Source organism: Rhineura floridana, chromosome 3 (assembly GCF_030035675.1).
Source record: "Rhineura floridana isolate rRhiFlo1 chromosome 3, rRhiFlo1.hap2, whole genome shotgun sequence".
In the NCBI taxonomy this organism is placed as follows: domain Eukaryota; kingdom Metazoa; phylum Chordata; class Lepidosauria; order Squamata; family Rhineuridae; genus Rhineura; species Rhineura floridana.
The window spans coordinates 193068513-193092177 of record NC_084482.1 but is presented as its reverse complement, the minus strand read 5'-3'; the positions used below and the strand labels follow the sequence as shown (position 1 = coordinate 193092177).

General features: G+C 45.1%; 1 protein-coding gene across 5 annotated transcripts in view; it reads left to right on the top strand.

Annotated features, from left to right (window-relative positions):
* Window positions 1–281: 281 nt before the first annotated feature.
* LOC133380920 (cholinesterase-like) overlaps window positions 282–23665 on the top strand; it is a 28249-nt gene continuing 4865 nt past the window's right edge. Inside the window, exons 1-3 of one of the 5 annotated variants that reach the window (XM_061619147.1) lie at window positions 282–391; window positions 19741–21260; window positions 23341–23486. In XM_061619147.1, coding sequence (XP_061475131.1) covers window positions 19765–21260; window positions 23341–23486 — 1642 coding nt within the window. In that variant the 5' untranslated portion in view covers window positions 282–391; window positions 19741–19764. Of the gene's footprint in view, window positions 392–9938; window positions 10041–19740; window positions 21261–23340; window positions 23487–23665 lie in introns of those variants that run through there. The other 4 variants (XM_061619144.1, XM_061619143.1, XM_061619145.1 and 1 more) reach the window with 4 other exon arrangements.

The following is a 23665-nucleotide window of genomic DNA, read 5'->3' as shown; positions in this document are numbered from 1 at the left end:
AGAACCAGGTTTTTTCTTCTGAGTATCAGCATAAGATCACTTCATACCCAGACCCCTCCTTTACATGTTTGATCCCAGACATGGATTTCCACCTTGCCAATGCATAGCATCCTCCCACTATCTGGCATCCTACCTTTAGCATTCCACAGCCAAGCCAAGCCTCTGTTTTATCTTTGATCCTAACCATGGACTTCCACCTTGCCAATGCATAGCATCCTCCCACTATCTGGACAGAGTCCGGGTGGGCATTGCTCTTTCCAGTTTATAAAGTCACTGTCTCTCCCTGATTATTTGTCAGCTTTGCAGGAATCACAGCGGTCAGCTCTCTATATCGTTTTCCCCTTTGGACTGAGCTGTGACTAGGAGTGGCAAAAACCCATTGAGAAGGGAGGTGAGTCCGTAAAATTCAGAACATCCACCTGCTTTTGATGATGGGCAATTGATCTGGATTAGATTCCCTCGGCGTGCATACATCTAATTCTCAAGCAACGGTTGACCATTCAAGGCTGTTGCAGGAATCTATGTAATTCCTGCATTTAGGGCAAGCTTAGATGATCTTTTGCTTGGAGTGCCATCTCTCTCTCCTCAATTTTCCTTTCAATAGTGGTATAGATCCTGAACCACAATAGCTCCAGGTAGAATTTCAATCTAAGCCCCCCCACCCTGTGTGTGTGAAAGAGAGAGAGAGGCGGGGAGAGGGAGGGAGAGAGAGAGGTGGAACATGGGCATCTTATGTGAGCCTCCCCCTAACAATAGTCAAAAAGGCTAGTGACTTGCTCCTGGATTGTTTGACTTAGGGTGTGTAGTGTAGCTTGCACTCCCAGTCACATTTACTAGGATGTAAGCCCCATTGAGCACAGCAGGAATTACTTTTTTTTAGTAGGATTGGGCTTATTTCCACATCAATTTGCCATTCTTTTTTTTTTTAAACCGATAAAAATTCATAAGCATTTTAGTTCAAATTTCTCCTAATAGACACATTTTTGTATGCCATTTTGTCCAACATACACATTTTTGGAAAACATATTTCCCTAATATTTTTATTGTTCCCAATATAATGCATATTTCGATGTTATTTTTGCTGATTTGTGCATTTGTATGCACACTTTTCCCAAATACATGCATTTTTGTACATAATAAATAGATGAAGAACTGCGCTGCAAAATCTAGAGGAGTGCAAATTTCAAAGGATGTCTTGCTTTTGGTTTGCATATTGTTTCAGAAACTGTGAATTAGGTTCACTTTTAAATGTGAACTGAATCCAACTTCTCTCCCATCCTTACTTCTGAGTAAGCTTGCATAGGATTGCACTTTCACAGGTGATACCTCCTCCCCAAATTAATATTATTATTATTATTATTACTATCTATTTATACCCCGTCCTTTTTCTAAAACTGGAACTCAGGGCAGGTTACAACTAAAAATGGGTACATATAATTTGGACATATAAAAATCTACATTTAAAATAGAATTAAACTCATTACAGCATTAAAACAATTAAAACAATTAAACATCACCTCAAAATACCTAAAACCAATTTAAGAATAATGTAATCAAACAGTAAAACAATACAGGATACCTCTAGAAGTCCTGTCTTAAACAACTTCTACCTCAAAAGCCTGCTGGAATAAATAAGTCTTCACCTGTCGATGAAGGACAGTAAAGAGGGGGCCATTCTTGCCTCCCTCGGAAGGGAGTTCCAAACCCTAGGGGTAGCCGCCGAAAAGGCCCTATCTCGCGTCCCCACAAATCGCACTTGTGACGGTGGTGGGACTGAGAGGAGGGCCTCTCCCGAAGATCTCAGGGCCTGGGTAGTCTCATGTAGGGAGATACGGTCTGACAAATAGCCTGGGCCTCAGCCATGTAGGGCTTTATAGGTCAAAACCAACACTTTGAACTGTGCCAGGAAACAAACTGGTAGCCAGTGGAGCTTTTGCAACAAGGGAGCTGTATGATCCTTGTAGCCAGCCCCAGTTAGTATCCTAGCTGCCGCTCGTTGTACTAATTGAAGTTTCCGAACAGTCTTCAAAGGCAGCCCCTTCGTAGAGTGCATTACAGTAATCTAAACAGGATGTAACTAAGGCATGTATCACCGTAGCCAGATCAGGCGTCTCCAGGAATGGGCGCAGTTAGTGAACTAGTCTTAACTGAGCAAAGGTGCTCCTGGCCACTGCAGAAGCCTGGGCCTCCAAGTTTAAAGCTGAGTCCAGGAGCACACCCAAACTGTGAACCTGTGTCTTCAGGGGGAGTGTAACCCCATCCAGCACAAGCTGAATCCCTATTCCCTGATCTGCCCTTTGACTGACTAGAAGCACCTCTGTCTTGTCTGGATTGAGCTTCAATTTGTTCGCCCTCATCCAGCCCATCACTGATGCCAGGCACTAGTTCAGAACCAAGACAACTTCCTTGGCATTAGGTGGAAAGGAGAAATAGAGTAGGGTGTCATCAGCATACTGATGGCACTGAACCCAAAACCCCTGGACAACTTCTCCTAGCGGTTTCATGTAGATGTTAAATAGCATGGGGGACAAAACTGAACCCTGAGGACCCCACAGGCCAATGGCCAAGGAGTCGAGCAGGAGTCCCCCAGCACCACCTTCTGGGTTTGCCCCTCCAGGAAGGAACGGAGCCACTGTAAAACAGTGCCCACAAGACCCATCCCAGCAAGGCGGCCCAGAAGGATACCATGGTCGATGGTATCGAAAGCCGCTGAGAGGTCCAGTAGAACCAACAGGGACACACTCCCCCTGTCCAGTTCTCTGCGTAGGTCATCCACCAAGGCAACCAAAGCCGTCTCTGTCCCATAGCCAGGCCTGAAACCAGATTGAAATGGGTCCAGATAATCCGTTTCATCCAGGAATCTCTGGAGCTGGGAGGCCACCACATACTCTATTACTTTGCCCAGGAATGGAATATTAGACACTGGCCGATAATTACCAATTATAGAGGGATCCAGGGAGGGCTTTTTCAACAAAGGCCTTACAACTGCCTCCTTTAGGCACTGTGGAACTCTGCCTTGATGTAAGGAGGCACTCCCCTCACCCAATCGGCCATTTCCCCTCTCGCACATTTAATAAGCCAGGAAGGGCAAGGGTCTAGCAGACATGTGGTGGCTCTCACTTCTCCAATGATCCTGTCCACATCCTCGGGCTGTACATGTTGAAAAGAATCCATTAATATTGGACAAGCAGAAGCCACAGTTACATCCCCTAAAACTGTATCAATTATAGCATCCAAGCCGGAACAAATCTGAACAATTTTGTCTGCAAAGCGCTGTGCAAATTCTTGACAGTGGGCTGTTGAGTGGTCAATATTACCCTTTTGAGGGCCAGACTGTAACAGACCCCTGACCACTCAAAACAGCTCTGCTGGGCGGCTCCCCGCAGACTCAATAGAGGCAGAAAAGAATAATTTATTTGTTGTCCTTGTGACGTCCTTCCCTGCCTGTGACCACTAGTGATGTCTTACCACTGTCAGGCCCACCTTATGATGTGCAGCCCACCTCTGGTCACCCCCAGTCAGGAACGTCAGGTTTATTTTTATCTTTTACCACACTAGCACCGATCTCAAAAGATCCCCCTGCTAGGCCACACTACCCAACACTCTGTATCTCTTATAGCCTATAGACTGTGCCTTAGTCTCTGCCTGGCTATCTCGATACCTTGTGTCTATGGGTATAGGTAATTCCCAAACCCCCCCTGCAGCCTCTTGCCTCTGAAGCTTACAGCTCTGGGTTTCTCTGTGGTACTGGATACAATATCTTTTCCTCCGCTGCTGCCACCATTCGATACAATTACTGTTCAGCCTTGGTTACTCTGCCATCCCCCCTGGATTGTGTATCCCAGCTGAAGAATCAGGCTTTTAGTAAACCAAGAAATATTTATTAAGCATTAGAAATAACAAGATTACTTAAGACTTTGTTGACAAGCGTATGGTTTCAGATATGTTCTCTTATGTACTTTACTTCTTAATAATTGCCTCAGAACTCCTATTTCACTCTCTCAACAGCCACCTTATACTCTCCACACTAACCTCTCCAACACACCACCACACCACCACAAAACACCACCCTGATTCAACTGTCATCCTCTCATTTACACTTCCAGCCATTCAAATACTCAGCCAATCATCCAGCATTCTACAGCCCATGTACTCCCCCTCCTCACTCAGTCCACTTACCATATTTACATTACAAATCAGGAACATCACAGTCCTCCTCACTGCCATAGAGTAGGCCTTCAGATATGCTCTGGCCTGCATTCGATCAGACTCGCTCTGAGTCTTCCGCCAACGTCGCTCTAGTCCCCATCTTGTTCGTTTCATCACCGCCAGCTCCCTGGTAAACTGGGGGGGCTGGTTGGGCTCCACTCCATGAGAGGGGACGCCCAGGAGCGACCGTGTCCACTGCCCTGGCCATTTCCCCATTCCAGAGGTCAACCAGAGCTTCGACAGAATCATCTGCCAAGGTGATGGGAAAATCCCCAAGAGCCATCAGAAAACCATCTGGATCCATCAGTCTTCTGGGGCGGACCATCCTAATCAGTCCCCCACCCCTGCAGAGGTTCTGAGTCCCAGTAAGTCTAATATTGACTTTACATGTTTTTGCTGTACTGTTGGTAGCATAGTTTATTTCTGGTAGCCTGTTATCTTGCTCCCGGACAATGTAAAGTATGCTAGCATTCTTTTAGAAGGATTTTTTTTTTAGCATTCTTTTAGAAGGACCTATTTGCTGCTGGAGAGAGGAGAGTGTGTAAGGTTTAGGCAGCTGATCAGATTAAAGCAGGATGAAAAAGAAATGCCAAAAACTGGCAGAGAATTTCCATTGCTGTGAGGTGGAGGTTTCATAATATGACAGGAACTGATTTCCTCCACAGCAAATGAAAAAAAATCTTTAAAAACCTGTTTATTATTTATTTATTTATTTATTGCACTTGTATACAGCCCCATAGCCGAAGCTCTCTGGGCGGTTTACAGCAATCAAAAACATTAAATCATATATACAATTTAAAACACATATTTTAAAAACAATTTAAAACACAATTTTTAAATTTAAAACAATATAAAAACAATTTAAAACACATGCTAAAATGCCTGGGAGAATAGGAAAGTCTTGACCTGGCGCTGAAAAGATAACAGTGTTGGCACCAGACGCACCTCGTTTATAATAAGCCTTTCTATATATTATATGATTTCTTTTTCTATGGAATTTTTAAAATTATAGTATGCTGTTCTATGCACAAATATGCAGCAGAAGGGCAAACTGTAAATATTTGAATGAATGAGTGTGTGAGTGAAGGAATAAAAGTCAGCAACAGTATTCCCCTGCTTGCTTGCTTATTTATTTATTTGATTTATATCCCGCCTTTTCTCCCACCCAGGGTGGCAAACAGAAGCACCAAAAAGACTTGAAAACATCATAAAAACAGACTTCAAAATACATTAAAACACAACAACCATTAAAAACATATTAAAACAAAACATCTTTAAAACATTTTTAAAATGTTTAGAAATATATTAAAAAGCAATTCCAACACAGATGTAGACTGGGATAAGGTCTCTACTTAAAAGGCTTGTTGAAAGAGGAAGGTCTTCAGTAGGCAGTGAAAAGATAACAGCGATAGTGCCTGTCTAATATTTAAGGGGAGGGAATTCCAAAGAGTAGGCGCCACTACACTAAAGGTCCATTTCCTAAGTTGTGCAGAATGGACTTCCTGATAAGATGGTATCTGCAGGCAGGGCCGGTTCTAAAGGGCAGCCAGGTTGGGTACTGGCCCAAGGGCCTCGGAGCTACAGGAGCCCCTGAGGGGCCCCTGAGGGGCCCCTGAGGGGCCCTCCGCTCCCCTTCCATGATCCGAGTCCCCCCACGCCCCCTCACTTACCTGTCAGCCGGCTTTTTAGCATTGCCCTTAATGAAGATGGTGGCCGCAGCTTCCCTAAGGTACTGAAGCCACTGCCGCCATCTTAGTTGATGGCAGAGATGCAGGCGCATAGCATGCACGTGTGCCATCAACAAAGATGGCGGCGGAGGCTTCATTCCCCTTAGGGAAACCGCGACCGCCATCTTCATTAAGGCAATGGTAAAGACTAGACAGGTAGGGGGGACGCAGGGGGCTGTGGGGGGGCCCATGCGTGTGCACGTATGTGCACACACACACACTGGGGGGCCAGGGCAAGCTGCCCCCACATGCCTGGAGCTGGCCCTGTCTGCAGGATGCCCTCACCTGCAGGGCACAGTGATCGACTGGGTATATAAGGGATAAGATGGTCTTTCAGGTATCCTGGTCCCAAGTTGTATAGGTCTTTATACACCAAAACTAGAACCTTGAACTTAGCCCGCTAGCTAATAGGTATCCAGTGCAATTCTTTCAGTAGTGGAGTGACATGTTGGCGATAACCTGCTCCAGTGATCAGTCTCGCTGCAGCATTTTGCACCAGCTTGCAGCTTCCGGACCAACCTCAAGGGTAGTCCCACATACAGAGCATTGCAGTAATCCAATCTGGAGTTACTTGAATATTATCAATGGAGGAGAGCTCAGCTTCTCAATCTTTTAAAAACTTTGATAAGTTCTCAAGTGCCACAGGGATTGGAAGAGGGAAATTATCACCAATGACCTCACAGGTATCACAGCGCATTGGGTGCAGCTGTTGGGAGTTGAAGTTCAAAGGCTACAATAGATGCTAGTGATATTTTACTCTACTACATTCACAGTATGCAATTACTATGATAGTACACAGGGAGAAAAATGCATTTATTTCCAAGTCAAAGGGTACTGCGGAGCAGGTTCCAAGAAAACAATGCTTTTTCTGGACCGTCTGGAAGAAATCGACTTTTGATATTTGGATCCCTGCAGCAACCAAGGTCCAATTTCACATTTTTTTGCATAGTTAAACAATTATCAGGAAATGAATGGGAACGATGGAGATTTAAGAGCCAATCAAACAGAGCCAAGAGCAATGGGAAAGCAAGCAACTAATGGAACTCTAAACCTTGGTCACCACCAGCAGGGATTTCTCTCTCATACGGAAACATTCATAAATTAGGAGCAGGGGCTCTGCAATTCTTCGCTTAAAAGTCTGTAAAACAGGGATTTTGGAAATGGAGTAAGTTCTGGATGCATGATCTATTTGCACAGAAGGTGCTGCCATACCCCAAGTCCAGCCATCTAGCTCAGTAGTGCCCAGCTGCCTGAGTGACAAAGCCGGTGGGCTTCCTCTTCTGCATCAATTGGCAGTTTTAAAATGATTACATTGCTATTTGTAGATTCAATATATTTTTGTACCTCTATTCACAAAAACTTCCATAGTTACAACAATTAAAATTACAGTAAAAGCAACAACAATATGGTTGGGTGCTGTCTTGTCCTTCTCCACAGGCAGCAAAATGTCTTGGGCCACCCCTGAGGGGAAGGTTTAGATTTATTAAATGTGCATATTGCTTCCCACTAAAAAGTCCCAAAGTGATTTACAAGCAAATAAAAATACTATAATAAAAAAGTATTAAGAACAAATATAGAGATTCAATATAATATCAGTGGCGATGTGAAAATGCCCAAGAAAACAACAGGTTGGTAGTGGGTGGGCCTGCCAGGGGAGAGCATTCCATAAATGGAGGGGGGGTATCACAGAGGATAATATTGGACACATCCTATTCCATCACCAATGGAATACCTACATCCTCCCTCTGGGAGGAATATAAATTCAATTTAACAACAGGGCAACACACAAGTAATGCCCAAAAGTAATGCTGGAAATATAACAATTACTCCACAAAAGTAACAAAATTACTCCTAGTTGTATAACAATCAAAATGTAAAGGAATTACCCACTCGTTCTTCAAAAAAGTAATGAATTACAAGTAATTCGTTACAAGCTGTGCCCATTCCCCCAGCAATGGAATACGTACATCCTCCCACTGGGAGGAAGGGAGGAATATAAATTCAGTTAAAAAACAACAACAGAGCAACACACAGGTTATATTTCACATGCTTTGAAATGATCCTTCCCCAGAAGCACATCAAGGAAGTGACGAATGCCAGAGACCAGGGGTGTTTCCAGACATGGACAATTTAGAAGCACTAAATTGTTCTGCTTTAAGATGCAAGTAGAACAGCCAACAATTTGGTGCTTCTAAATTGTCTGTGTCCTGCTTTAAGATGCAAGTAGAACAGCAACTCCATTTCCAGCCTTCTGTGACTAGATGGGCAGTCCCCCTCTCCCAAATTCCAAATGTTGGAAAGAAGGCACAATATTAACTGGGATCATGTTCTCAGTGATAGGGTTAGAAGGTTACAATGTTTTAATAATGTCCACAGTCACTGGGGGGGGGGGGAGGATTACAAGCGCATGTGCCTGCGGCAGACTAGCAATTGGTTCATTTGAATCCGGAGATTTGGGAACCGTAAAGGCACCCTGGACTACTCCCCACCTGTTTTTTTAAGCCTTACTGATTATTGTAAAGACATGGAGGCAGGCACAGTGCCATGTGCATTGATGGAGCTATATAAATAAACGATGATCAATTGCAATAATCATCAAATTAATAAATTGGACAGCACCCCAAGGAACATTCAGGCCCTGAACAGAGCTTTATCTTGCCTTCTTGGCAGGTTTCTCTTTCCTCTAGCAGAACAATCCCATTGTTTAAAGGCAGCACTAGAAAGCAGAACCAGGTTTTTTCATCTCCGAGTGTCAGCATAAGATCACTTCGTACCCAGACCCCTCCTTTTTACATTTGATCTCGGACATGGACTTCCACCTTGCCAACGCATAGCATCCTCCCACTATATGGCATCCTCCCTGGGGATAGGTGAGAATTTCAATTCAGTTTGCATTTCAAGCAGAATTTATCAAATTTGCACTTTCCGAAACAATATGAGAACCAAAACACAGCCATCCTTCGTAATTCGCATTTATTAAAATTTTAGGAAGCAGTTCACCAACTAAACAATATTTACAAAAAGGCATGTATTAGGGGAAAGTGTGCATAAAAATGAATATATGAGTGAAAATAACTGGCAAAAAGACATGATGTGATGAGAAATGGCTTGCAAAAATGTGTACTCTTGTCAAAACTGCGTACAAAAATGTGTTTACAGTATTTGGAGAAATTCACATGAAAATGGTGGAGAATTTTCAGGAGGATTAAAAAAAAATCCGCACATTGCTGCAAAAATATTTTGTTGTTATGTGCCTTCAAGTTGATTACGAATTATCGCGACCATATGAATCAGCTACCTCCAATAGCATCTGTCATGAAGCATCCTGTTCACATCTTGTAAATTCAGGTCTGTGGCTTCCTTTATGGAATCAATCCATCTCTTGTTTGGTCTTTTCTAGTGAATCCTGTCTTCTCATTATGTGTCCAAAGTATGATAACCTCAGTTTCCATCATTTTAGCTTCTAATGATAGTTCTGGTTTAATTTGTTCTAACCCCCAATTATTTGTCTTTTTCGCAGTCCATGGTATCCGCAAAGCTCTCCTCCAACACCACATTTCAAATGAGTTGATTTTTCTCTTATCCAACTTTAACATCCATACATAGAGATCGGGAATACCATGGTCTGAATGATCCTGACTTTAGTGTTCAGTGATACATCTTTGCATTTGAGGACCTTTTCTAGTTCTCTCATAGCTGCCCTCCCCAGTCCTAGCCTTCTCCTGATTTCCTGACTATTGTCTCCATTTTGGTTAATGACTGTGCCGAGGTATTGATAATCCTTGACAAGTTCAATGTCCTCATTGTCAACTGTAAAGTTACATAAATCTTCTGTTGTCATTACTTTAGTCTTCTTGACATTCAGCTGTAGTCATGCTTCATTTAACATTGGAAAAATGAGGAACTGAGAGAATTGAAATTGACAGATCTTTCCATCCCTAATCCTCCCGCTATCTGGACAGAGTCCAGGTGGGCATAAGTCACTGTCTCTCCCTGATTGTTATTTGTCACCTTTCCAAGAATCACAGCGGTCAGCTCTCTGTTTCATTTTCCCCTTTGGACTGAGCTGTGACTAGGAGTGGCAAAAACCCATTGAGAAGGGAAGTGAGTCCTTAACATTCAGGAAATCCACTTGCTTTTGATGATGGGCAATTGATCTAGATTTGCTTCCTTCAGCATGTATACATCTAATTCTTTTTTCTTCTCTGTCAGCAAGAAATACATTTGCAGCATAAAATCATTTGGTACCCAGACTCCTTCTTTTCATGCTGATTTGTAAGGGAACAATTGTCAGGATTTGAGACATAAGATTGAGATCTGAGCTCCAATGTCTTTTAAGCTTTCAAGGAAGGCAGTGCAGAACTTCAGGCCATAAGTCTGGAGAAGAGTCTGTCTTGGCACAAACCATGAGACAAAGAGATGCCTTCCAGCTTTTTGGTCAGAGCTCCTTCACATCACTGCAGCTGCATTGCACTGCCCACTTCCTGGGCCTAGGATAGGAAATTTCTGCTACCCATTTCTTCTTATAGCAGTAGGGACCTTTTATCTCTTTAGAGTTATGAATGGGTTAGGATATGAAAATAATGCTGCCATGCACCCAATAACTTTGTATCTCTATTCTTTTATTTTCAGTGAAATAAAGCTTTGGTTTAGCATAGTTTGGATCAGAGCTTGGAAAAGTTACCTTTTTGAACTACAGCACCCATCAGCCTAATCCAGTGGCCATGTTGCCTAGGGCTGATGGTAGTTCAAAAAAGTAACTTTTCAAAGCTCTGGTTTGGATCTATATACTTGGGTTATATGCATACTATTCAGGCACATTTCAGAACAAGCGCCTGGTTTATCTCTAGCAAAGATCCCCTCCCCACACATAACATAAACAAATATTACAGCAATGCTACTCGGAAAGGAGTGATAAAGTTGATTTCTAGAGAGGAAGATGGACCATAGAGTAAGAAAAGGCTAGAGTAATCTATATAAACTCTAACTGCCTCCAAATCCTACTGAATAGCTGAGCTGTCGTATTCAATGTAGCACTAAGCAAATAGTTCCATTAGTGCAAGAATTTCTCCTTGCGCAATGCAATTATTTCCCCCTCTCCTCCCTCGTGTGCCTCTTAAGTGTGGCATAAGGGTTAGGGTGTTTGACTATGACCTGGGAGAACAGGGTTTGAATATCTACTTGGCCTTGAAGCTTACTGAATAACCTTGGCCCAGTCACTGTCTTTCAGCATCACCTGTGGGGATAAAATGGGGGATAAAAAGGGGGAAACCCAAACACACCATCTTGAACTCCTTGGAGAAAAGGTGGGATACACATGAATAAATAAATAAATCTCTTTGGGGGATTCCTCCAATCCTCTAGAGCAGATCTGGGGATAGCATGGGACATGTGTGTGGGGAGGAGATGGGAAATCCCCTTGTGCTAGTCCTTGTGCCAGTACAAAAAAATTGTTGAACTTTTGAACCTGTGCATTTTTGCCATTGGGTTAAAAATGATGGATTTCCTAAACAATGATCTTTACAGTGTCATGCAGCTGCTGCAAAACAGGTGAGCAAACAAAATGATGGTATTTTACAGTGAATGCCCGCAGTGGAATCAGCCTAGGATGCTAGGTGCTAAGTGAGTGACCCCACAGCATATTTGCAGAACGATCCAAGGTCCATGATCTGAGTTGTCCTTATGGAGCTTTAGAAATGTATCACAGAGCAAGATTTGATGTGAGCAGGACATCAGCAAGCCAAAGGAGACAGATCCTAGGAGAAGGAAGCCTATAGAAAGCTAGTGTTCAACACCACCCTAGCAGGAAAGCTTCAGGGGACACTGTAAATAAGGGTAAATTCCAGTCGGAGAAGAGGGGAAAAAGGAAACTCCACCGATACATACAGGGAGAGAGTCAGCTCTGTCCTTGCTAAAAAGGGCAGCTTCAGCCTTCCTGAAACACAACCACAAGCTCTGTTTCCCTAGGTTAAAGAAAGGTCAGGCTGTTCTAGGTGGGAAAACAACAAACACAAAAGACTTGCCTGGAAGTCGCAGCCCCTTGCTGAGATTAAAAGCAGCGAAAAGCTTAAACAGCCCCGCCCCTCGCTCAGGAAGGAAGGAAGCCTGAGATAATCCTAAAGAGTTAAGCCCCAGCTGATAGTTGAGCCATCAGCCTCAAGTAACACATCATTGGCTGGCAGCAGTAGCTGGGAGAGACCAGCCACACATATAAAGTCAGAGCACCTAAGAACATAAGAACATAAGAAGAGCCTGCTGGATCAGCCCAGTGGCCCATCTAGTCCAGCATCCTGTTCTCACAGTGGCCAACCAGGTGCCTGGGGAAAGCCCGCAAGCAGGACCCGAGTGCAAGAACACTCTCTCCTCCTGAGGCTTCCGGCAACTGGTTTTCAGAAGCATGCTGCCTCTGACTAGGGTGGCACAGCACAGCCATCATGGCTAGTAGCCATTGATAGCCCTGTCCTCCATGAATTTGTCTAATCTTCTTTTAAAGCCATCCAAGCTGGTGGCCATTACTGCATCTTGTGGGAGCAAATTCCATAGTTTAACTATGCGCTGAGTAAAGAAGTACTTCCTTTTGTCTGTCCTGAATCTTCCAACATTCAGCTTCTTTGAATGTCCACGAGTTCTAGTATTATGAGAGAGGGAGAAGAACTTTTCTCTATCCACTTTCTCAATGCCATGCATAATTTTATACACTTCTATCATGTCTCCTCTGACCCGCCTTTTCTCTAAACTAAAAAGCCCCAAATGCTGCAACCTTTCCTCGTAAGGGAGTCGCTCCATCCCCTTGATCATTCTGGTTGCCCTCTTCTGAACCTTTTCCAACTCTAGAATATCCTTTTTGAGATGAGGCGACCAGAACTGTACACAGTATTCCAAATGCGGCCGCACCATAGATTTATACAACGGCATTATGATATCGGCTGTTTTATTTTCAATACCTTTCCTAATTATCGCTAGCATGGAATTTGCCTTTTTCACAGCTGCCGCACACTGGGTCGACATTTTCTTCGTGCTGTCCACTACAACCCCGAGGTCTCTCTCCTGGTCGGTCACCGCCAGTTCAGACCCCATGAGCGTATATGTGAAATTAAGATTTTTTGCTCCAATATGCATAATTTTACACTTGTTTATATTGAATTGCATTTGCCATTTTTCCGCCCATTCACTCAGTTTGGAGAGGTCGTTTTGGAGCTCTTCGCAATCCCTTTTTGTTTTAACAACCCTGAACAATTTAGTGTCGTCAGCAAACTTGGCCACTTCACTGCTCACTCCTAATTCTAGGTCATTAATGAACAAGTTGAAAAGTAGAGGTCCCAATACCGATCCTTGAGGGACTCCACTTTCTACAGCCCTCCATTGGGAGAACTGTCCGTTTATTCCTACTCTCTGCTTTCTGCTTCTTAACCAATTCCTTATCCACAAGAGGACCTCTCCTCTTATTCCATGACTGCTAAGCTTCCTCAGAAGCCTTTGGTGAGGTACCTTGTCAAACGCTTTTTGAAAGTCTAAGTACACTATGTCCACTGGATCACCTCTATCTATATGCTTGTTGACACTCTCAAAGAATTCTAATAGGTTACTGAGACAGGACTTTCCCTTGCAGAAGCCATGCTGGCTCTGCTTCAGCAAGGCTTGTTCTTCTATGTGCTTAGTTAATCTAGCTTTAATTATACTTTCTACCAGTTTTCCAGAGACAGAAGTTAAGCTAACTGGCTTGTAATTTCCGGGATCCCCTCTGGATCCCTTTTTGAAGATTGGCGTTACATTTGCCACTTTTCAGTCCTCAGGCACGGAGGAGGACCCGAGGGACAAGTTACATATTTTAGTTAGCAGATCAGCAATTTCACCTTTGAGTTCTTTGAGAACTCTCGGGTGGATGCCATCCGGGCCCGGTGATTTGTCAGTTTTTATATTGTCCATTAAGCTTAGAACTTCCTCTCTCGTTACCACTATTTGTCTCAGTTCCTCAGAATCCCTTCCTGCAAATGTTAGTTCAGGTTCAGGGATCTGCCCTATATCTTCCACTGTGAAGACAGATGCAAAGAATTCATTTAGCTTCTCTGCAATCTCCTTATCGTTCTTTAGGACACCTTTGACTCCCTTATCATCCAAGGGTCCAATTGTCTCCCTAGATGGTCTCCTGCTTTGAATGTATTTATAGATTTGTTGTTGTTGGTTTTTATGTTCTTAGCAATGTGCTCCTCACATTCTTTTTTAGCATCCCTTATTGTCTTCTTGCATTTCTTTTGCCAGAGCTTATGTTCTTTTTTATTTTCTTCATTCGGACAAGACTTCCATTTTCTGAAGGAAGACTTTTTGCCTCTAAGAGCGTCCTTGACTTTGCTCGTTAACCATGCTGGCATCTTCTTGGCCCTGGCGGTACCTTTTCTGATCTGCGGTATGCACTCCAGTTGAGCTTCTAATATAGTGTTTTTAAACAACTTCCAAGCATTTTCGAGTGATGTGACCCTCTGGACTTTGTTTTTCAGCTTTCTTTTTACCAGTCCCCTCATTTTTGTGAAGTCTCCTCTTTCGAAGTCAAATGTGACCGTGTTGGATTTTCTTGGCAATTGGCCATTTACATGTATGTTTAATTTAATAGCACTGTGGTCACTGCTCCCAATCGGTTCGACAACACTTACATCTCGCACCAGGTCCCGGTCCCCACTGAGGATTAAGTCCAGGGTTGCTGTCCCTCTGGTCGGTTCCATGACCAACTGGTCTAGGGAATAGTCATTTAGAATATCTAGAAACTTTGCTTCTTTGTCATGACTGGAACACATATGCGGCCAGTCTATGTCCGGGTAGTTGAAGTCACCCATTACTACCACATTTCCTAGTTTGGATGCTTCCTCAATATCATATCTCATCTCAAGGTCTCCCTGAGCATTTTGATCAGGGGGACGATAGATCGTTCCCTCCTGGGGCATGGTATCACCACCCACAACGATTCTGTGGAGGAGTCTGCCTCTTTTGGGGTTTCGAGCTTGCTGGATTCAATGCCTTCTTTCACGTATAGAGCGACTCCGCCACCAATACGTCCTTCCCTGTCCTTCCGATATAGTTTATATCCAGGGATAACCGTATCCCACTGGTTTTCTCCATTCCACCAGGTCTCCGTTATGCTCACTATATCAATGCTCTCCTCTAAGACCAAGCACTCCAGTTCTCCCATCTTGGTTCGGAGGCTCCTAGCATTAGCGTACAGGCACTTGTAAGCAGTGTCTCTCTTCAAGTGTCTTTGGCACTTGTGGTTTGACCTGTGGTAATTTTGCTCTTCTGAATGTATATGCTGTGCCCCTGCTCTCACAATGCCTACTTTTAGGCCTACCCCTTTTAAAATTTCATCATTTCTTTGGTTTTTATCCCAGGGGGGAGGTTTATTCCGAACCGGACCTTTCTCAGCTCCTGTCGGGTTTCCCCCCTCAGTCAGTTTAAAAGCTGCTCTGCTACCTTTTTAATTTTAAGTGCCAGCAGTCTGGTTCCATTCTGGTTCAAGTGGAGCCCGTCCCTTTTGTACAGGCCCGGCTTGTCCCAAAATGTTCCCCAGTGCCTAACAAATCTAAACCCTTCCACCCGACACCATCATCTCATCCACACATTGAGACTGCAAAGCTGGTCCTGTCTGGCTGGTCCTGCGCGTGGAACCGGTAGCATTTCAGAGAAAGCCACCTTGGAGGTCCTGGCTTTCAGCATCCTACCTAGCAACCTAAATTTTGCTTCCAGGACCTCACGGCTGCATTTCCCCATGTCGTTGGTGCCAACGTGCACCACGACCACTGACTCCTCCCCAGCCCTGTCTACCAAACTATCTAAACGACGGGCGATATCCGCAACCTTCTCACCAGGCAGGCAAAACACCTTGCGGTCTACACGCCCATCACACACCCCACTGTCTATGTTCCTAATGATCGAATCACCCACTACAAGGATCCCTCCACCCCCTGGAGATATATCCTCGGCACGAGAGGATAGCTGCTCATCCCCCAAGGAATGGGTCCCTTCTAAGGGATCGTTTCCCTCTTCCTCAGCTGGATGCTCTCCTTCCCCGAGACCATCGTTCTCCATGATAGCAGGAGAGCTATCATCGTTGGAGTGGGACACAGCTATAACGTCCCTGAAGGCCTCCTCCACACACCTCTCTGCCTCTCTCAGCTTTTCTAGGTCCGCCACCTTGGCCTCAAGGAAATGAAGTCATTCCCGGAGAGCCAGGAGCTCATTGCACCGAGAGTACACCCACAACTGCTGTCCAACAGGCAGATAGTCGTACATGCTGCAGGCGGTGCAAAACACTGGAAAGCCCCCACACCCCTGCTGGCTTCTTACCTGCATAGTTTTGTTTGAGGTTTATTACGTCAATAGGTTGGAGACTGTGGTTTAGCTGAGGTCAGGGAACAGAAGGGCAGAGTGGGGGGCCCTGGCCTCCTCGCCCTGCTGCCAAACTCGCTCTGCTGCTTAACTCGCCTTGCAGCTTTTAAACTGACTGAGGGGGGAAACCCGACAGGAGCTGAGAAAGGTCCGGTTCGGAATAAACCTCCCCCCTGGGATAAAAACCAAAGAAATGATGAAATTTTAAAAGGGGTAGGCCTAGAAGTAGGCATTGTGAGAGCAGGGGCACAGCATATACATTCAGAAGAGCAAAATTACCACAGGCCTAACCACAAGTGCCAAAGACACTTGAAGAGAGACACTGCTTACAAGTGCCTGTACGCTAATGCTAGGAGCCTCCAAACCAAGATGGGAGAACTGGAGTGCTTGGTCTTAGAGGAGAGCATTGATATAATGAGCATAACGGAGACCTGGTGGAATGGAGAAAACCAGTGGGATACGGTTATCCCTGGATATAAACTATATCGGAAGGACAGGGAAGGACGTATTGGTGGCGGAGTCGCTCTATACGTGAAAGAAGGCATTGAATCCAGCAAGCTCGAAACCCCAAAAGAGGCAGACTCCTCCACAGAATCGTTGTGGGTGGTGATACCATGCCCCAGGAGGGAACGATCTATCGTCCCCCTGATCAAAATGCTCAGGGAGACCTTGAGATGAGATATGATATTGAGGAAGCATCCAAACTAGGAAATGTGGTAGTAATGGGTGACTTCAACTACCCGGACATAGACTGGCCGCATATGTGTTCCAGTCATGACAAAGAAGCAAAGTTTCTAGATATTCTAAATGACTATTCCCTAGACCAGTTGGTCATGGAACCGACCAGAGGGACAGCAACCCTGGACTTAATCCTCAGTGGGGACCGGGACCTGGTGCGAGATGTAAGTGTTGTCGAACCGATTGGGAGCAGTGACCACAGTGCTATTAAATTAAACATACATGTAAATGGCCAATTGCCAAGAAAATCCAACACGGTCACATTTGACTTCGAAAGAGGAAACTTCACAAAAATGAGGGGACTGGTAAAAAGAAAGCTGAAAAACAAAGTCCAGAGGGTCACATCACTCGAAAATGCTTGGAAGTTGTTTAAAAACACTATATTAGAAGCTCAACTGGAGTGCATACCGCAGATCAGAAAAGGTACCGCCAGGGCCAAGAAGATGCCAGCATGGTTAACGAGCAAAGTCAAGGACGCTCTTAGAGGCAAAACGTCTTCCTTCAGAAAATGGAAGTCTTGTCCGAATGAAGAAAATAAAAAAGAACATAAGCTCTGGCAAAAGAAATGCAAGAAGACAATAAGGGATGCTAAAAAAGAATGTGAGGAGCACATTGCTAAGAACATAAAAACCAACAACAACAAATCTATAAATACATTCAAAGCAGGAGACCATCTAGGGAGGCGATTAGACCCTTGGATGATAAGGGAGTCAAAGGTGTCCTAAAGAACGATAAGGAGATTGCAGAGAAGCTAAATGAATTCTTTGCATCTGTCTTCACAGTGGAAGATATAGGGCAGATCCCTGAACCTGAACTAACATTTGCAGGAAGGGATTCTGAGGAACTGAGACAAATAGTGGTAACGAGAGAGGAAGTTCTAAGCTTAATGGACAATATAAAAACTGACAAATCACCGGGCCCGGATGGCATCCACCCGAGAGTTCTCAAAGAACTCAAAGGTGAAATTGCTGATCTGCTAACTAAAATATGTAACTTGTCCCTCGGGTCCTCCTCTGCACCTGAGGACTGAAAAGTGGCAAATGTAACGCCAATCTTCAAAAAGGGATCCAGAGGGGATCCTGGAAATTACAGGCCAGTTAGCTTAACTTCTGTCTCTGGAAAACTGGTAGAAAGTATAATTAAAGCTAGATTAACTAAGCACATAGAAGAACAAGCCTTGCTGAAGCAGAGCCAGCATGGCTTCTGCAAGGGAAAGTCCTGTCTCAGTAACCTATTAGAATTCTTTGAGAGTGTCAACAAGCATATAGGTAGAGGTGATCCAGTGGACATAGTGTACTTAGACTTTCAAAAAGCGTTTGACAAGGTACCTCACCAAAGAATTCTGAGGAAGCTTAGCAGTCATGGAATAAGAGGAGAGGTCCTCTTGTGGATAAGGAATTGGTTAAGAAGCAGAAAGCAGAGAGTAGGAATAAACAGACAGTTCTCCCAATGGAGGGCTGTAGAAAGTGGAGTCCCTCAAGGATCGGTATTGGGACCTGTACTTTTCAACTTGTTCATTAATGACCTAGAATTAGGAGTTAGCAGTGAAGTGGCCAAGTTTGCTGATGACACTAAATTGTTCAGGGTTGTTAAAACAAAAAGGGATTGTGAAGAGCTCCAAAAAGATCTCTCCAAACTGAGTGAATGGGCGGAAAAATGGCAAATGCAATTCAATATAAACAAGTGTAAAATTATGCATATTGGAGCAAAAAATCTGAATTTCACATATACGCTCATGGGGTCTGAACTGGCGGTGACCGACCAGGAGAGAGACCTCGGGGTTGTAGTGGACAGCACGAAGAAAATGTCGACCCAGTGTGCGGCAGCTGTGAAAAAGGCAAATTCCATGCTAGCGATAATTAGGAAAGGTATTGAAAATAAAACAGCCGATATCATAATGCCGTTGTATAAATCTATGGTGCGGCCGCATTTGGAATACTGTGTACAGTTCTGGTCGCCTCATCTCAAAAAGGATATTATAGAGTTGGAAAAGGTTCAGAAGAGGGCAACCAGAATAATCAAGGGGATGGAGCGACTCCCTTACGAGGAAAGGTTGTAGCATTTGGGGCTTTTTAGTTTAGAGAAAAGGCGGGTCAGAGGAGACATGATAGAAGTGTATAAAATTATGCATGGCATTGAGAAAGTGGATAGAGAAAAGTTCTTCTCCCTCTCTCATAATACTAGAACTCGTGGACATTCAAAGAAGCTGAATGTTGGAAGATTCAGGACAGACAAAAGGAAGTACTTCTTTACTCAGCACATAGTTAAACTATGGAATTTGCTCCCACAAGATGCAGTAATGGCCACCAGCTTGGACGGCTTTGTAAGAAGATTAGACAAATTCATGGAGGACAGGGCTATCAATGGCTACTAGCCGTGATGGCTGTGCTGTGCCACCCTAGTCAGAGGCAGCATGCTTCTGAAAACCAGTTGCCGGAAGCCTCAGGAGGGGAGAGTGTTCTTGCACTCGGGTCCTGCTTGCGGGCTTCCCCCAGGCACCTGGTTGGCCACTGTGAGAACAGGATGCTGGACTAGATGGGCCACTGGTCTGATCCAGCAGGCTCTTCTTATGTTCTTATGTTCTTAAGTTGGTGATCTGAGCATTATGCTATTCTGATCAGTCTTGGTTTGCACTGGAGATGTTCCTTAAAAGAAAAATATCCTATCTTGCATTTCTTGTAAACTTTTACAGAACTTTTTCCCTCCAGCTGCTGCAATGCCTCGTCTTCTCTCTTCACCCTCATGCTTCCTTCTTCTCATCGTCCTCCTCTTTTCACCTGCCTCCAACTCTGTCCTTGAAGATGACACCGTGGTGGTCACCAAAAGTGGCCCTATCAAGGGCAAGCATCTCTTGACTGCCACTGGCTCCGTGACTGCCTACCTGGGCATCCCTTACGCTGAGCCTCCCCTGGGGAAATTGCGTTTCCAGAAGCCCCTTCCACATAAGCCATGGAGTGAAGTCTTGGATGCCACCAGCTATGGCAACTCTTGCCCTCAGCACAATGTTTCTGGCATCCCTGATGCAGCAATATGGGCGCCCAATACGCCACAATCAGAAAACTGTCTCTTTCTCAACATCTGGATGCCCTATCCGCGGCCCTCTATGCCAGTTCCTCTCCTTGTTTGGATTCATGGAGGGGGATTTTTCACAGGGACAGCTTCCCTGGGCGTGTACAATGGGGCAAAAGTAGCTTCTCAGCTAAATGGGGTTATCTACGTATATTTCCGTGCCGGGTTTCTTGGCGAATTTGAAAGTCCACCAGCTGCCCCAGGAAACATGGCCCTGTCAGACCAGCAGCTGGCTCTGAACTGGATCAATGAGAATGCAGCTGCCTTTGGAGGAGATCCAACTCGGGTGACCACTTTTGGTCACAGTTCTGGAGCAGCCTCAGTGGGTTTCCATGCCCTCTCACCAGTCAGCCAACCCCTTTTTGCCCAAGCTGTGATGCAGAGTGGATCTCCCAATGCCGTGTGGGCGTGGATGAGCCCTGAAGTGGCCAAGCAAAGATCCCATGCTGCTGCCCAGATGCTGGGATGTGCTGAAGGCGATAGCAATGCTGTTGTGAGCTGCCTACAGGGAAAAAATGTGACAGAATTCGTTCAGCTTGAAAAATCACTGCTTCAGAACAGCAAGTTTTTTCTGGATCTTCCCTTCACGCCAACGACGGATGGGGATTTTCTGCCTGATGACCCGCAAAAGCTTCTAGAGGCCAGGCGCTTTAAAATCAAGCCAATTCTCATCGGTTTCACCTCTGATGAAGGGTCCATCTTTATGGCTCTTACTTTTCCTGACACTGATCGTAACCTGTTCACTAAGGAGAAACTTCTGGAAGGGATCAGGATGATGATACGAAATGCAACTGAAGAAGATGTCCAGGCAGTGGCACAGAAGTACAGCGAGGAAGGCCAGGGTCCAGCGCGGTACCACTGGGCCTTGTCACAGGCCTACGGAGATTACTTCTTTGTATGCCCAGTAGCGGAATTTGCTGCGAAGATGGTAGAAGCTGGTTGTCCTGTGTATGCTTATTACTTCACGCATCACACCTCAGGCTCTGTTTGGCCTGAGTGGACTGGGGCAGCCCATGGCTCTGAGCTGCCTTATGTGTTTGGAAACCTTGAGTCACTACTGGGCGTCAACAAAACTTACACAGAGGCTGAGGCTGCGCTGAGCCGTAGGATGATGGGATACTGGACAGAGTTTGCCAGAAGTGGGTAAGGCATTACTTTCCCCTCTCTTACCCTTCTCCTTCATACTGAAGGCATACCCATTCAATCATAAGAGTCTTGGAGCTGACTGTGAGAGCCTACACCTGGTGTTGGGTCAAAGAGACAGTAAACTAAGGTTGCTGCTGGTGCACCATCCACCCTGTTGCCCGGCAGCTTCTCTGACTGAGCTGGTGGAGGCCATCTTGGCTGTGGTATTGGAGGAGCCCAGAACGATAGTCCTGGGTGATTTCAATGTCCATGCTCAGGCTGCCTCTAGTGTTCCAGCTCAGGACTTCATGGCCTCCATGATGACCATGGGGCTGTCTCAAGTTGTCACCGGCCTGATACATAGGGCAGAGTACACCGTCGGTTTTTGCTCCAGATGGAGGAAGGGGTAATCTGCAAATAGGGGGAGTGGATGTTACCCCATTGTCATGGTCAGACTACTTCCTGGTGAAGTTTAGACTTATAGCTCTGATCCTTCCCTGCAGGGGTGGTGGACAAATTAAGATGGTCCACCCCTGGAGACTAATGGAATCCACTGGATTCCTGAATGCCCTGGGGGAGTTCCCAGTAGATAGAGCAGGTGACCTGTTGAAGCCCTTGTCATGCTGTGGAACAGCGAGGAGCATTGTACTGTTGACACGGTTGCCCCCGCGTGCCCTCTCCGCCATTGTGAAGCCCGGCTTGCACTTTGGTACACCAGTGAGCTAAGGGCAATGAAACAGGCTGGACGACGGCTAGAGCACAAGTGGCAAAAAACGTGCTGTGAGGCTGATCGGGCATGAGTAAAACATCATAACTGTGCGTACTGTGTAGTGGTGAGGGCGGCAAAGAAGGCCCACTTTTCTGCCTCCATCACATCCTCAAGTAGCCATCCAATGGAGTTTTTCCATATTGTCAGGTGTCTGTTGACATCAACTCCAGATAATGGAGTTTTAGACCCTTTGGAGACCCACTGTGAATTGTTTGCAAGTCACTTTGAGGGTAAAGTTGCTCACCTCCGTAGCAGTCTTGATGCCCCATCCACATCTACTGTAGTCCCCAATGATGTGTCCAGCGCAACATCTGCTGCAACCTCTTGGGAATGGTTTCAGTTGATGTGGCCTGATGATGTCAACAAGGTGCTTGTGTTGATGCAGCCAGCAACATGTCATCTTGTTAAAATAATAAATAAATAAATAAAATAAGAGATCCTTCTTCAGCCTGATGCCCTCCCGTTGGTTTAGACTATAGCTCCCATCATCCCTGACTACCAGCCATGGGGCTGATGGGAGTTGTAATCCAGAACAACCTTGCACAACTTTTAAAGACACAGAAGAGCAAGCTGTGCAGAGGGAAGTTGTGCAGAGGGAAGGGAGAATTCCACCCTGTGGTTTTTCCCATTACGCTGTTGCAAGAACATCTGCACTTGGCTGACTTTCTCTTCTCCTAAAGATACAGGATCAGTCTCAGGCCCTGAGCCTGGCAACCCTAGTTGCAAAGGTTTTCCCTCTCCCTGCTACACATGACTGTTCAGAAGTAAGTCCCAAGAAATGGCCAGGGACAAAAGTGGGCAGAGCAAGAAATGCAAAATGTCCCTTTGCACAGCAGGCTAGTTTGTACACATACTCCTCTCTATTCTCCATCCATACAAGCAAGAGATGTAATCTGTTTTCAAGGACATATTGCAGACAGTCAAAAACATCTCGGATGTGAAGCCGGGCCAGTGAGGTGTGTGGCCTGGGGAGAAGCCTGGAGGGCCACATTTGGCCCTTGGGCCTGAGGCTCCCCATCCGTGGCATATCGGATTGCACTGTAAGCCACCTTGTTCACCTCTTTGAGCAAAAAGGTGATACTCAAATGAATTAAACAAGCAAACTAAACAGATGCTCCCATCTGTAATGGTATCAGTCATCTAGGTGGAAGAATGATTATGTTTTAATATAGTAAATCTTCCCTGAGGATCCCAAGTGGTAGGATATACATTTTAAAATAAAAACAAATGAATAATTGACTGAGTTTCTTGCACAGTTCATGCACAAGCATGTTCCCAGCTGAACAATATATGAAGCTATATACAGTATTTGTTTCACATCCTCTCCAGGAAACCCACAGGATCAGCTGCCGATGAGGTAGAGTGGCCACTCTATAATACCACACAGCAGAACTTCTTCCAGCTTAGCACTGAGCCAACCCAGGTTCTGCAGAGATCGCCTGTGCGACACTGCCCTTTCCTGAAAACACTGTCAAGTGAGTTCTGTCCTTAGTTTTGCATTGTGTGAATGTGTTTGGACTGGGGTGGGGGCTGAGACCTCTGGAGATAAATGTGTCTAATAACTTTGCTTTGCTTTGTAACTGACGTCTCCTCCAGTCTTTATATATTGCTTCATTGTCCTCACCTTCTCTGAGCAATGGGCCTTGTTGTTGAT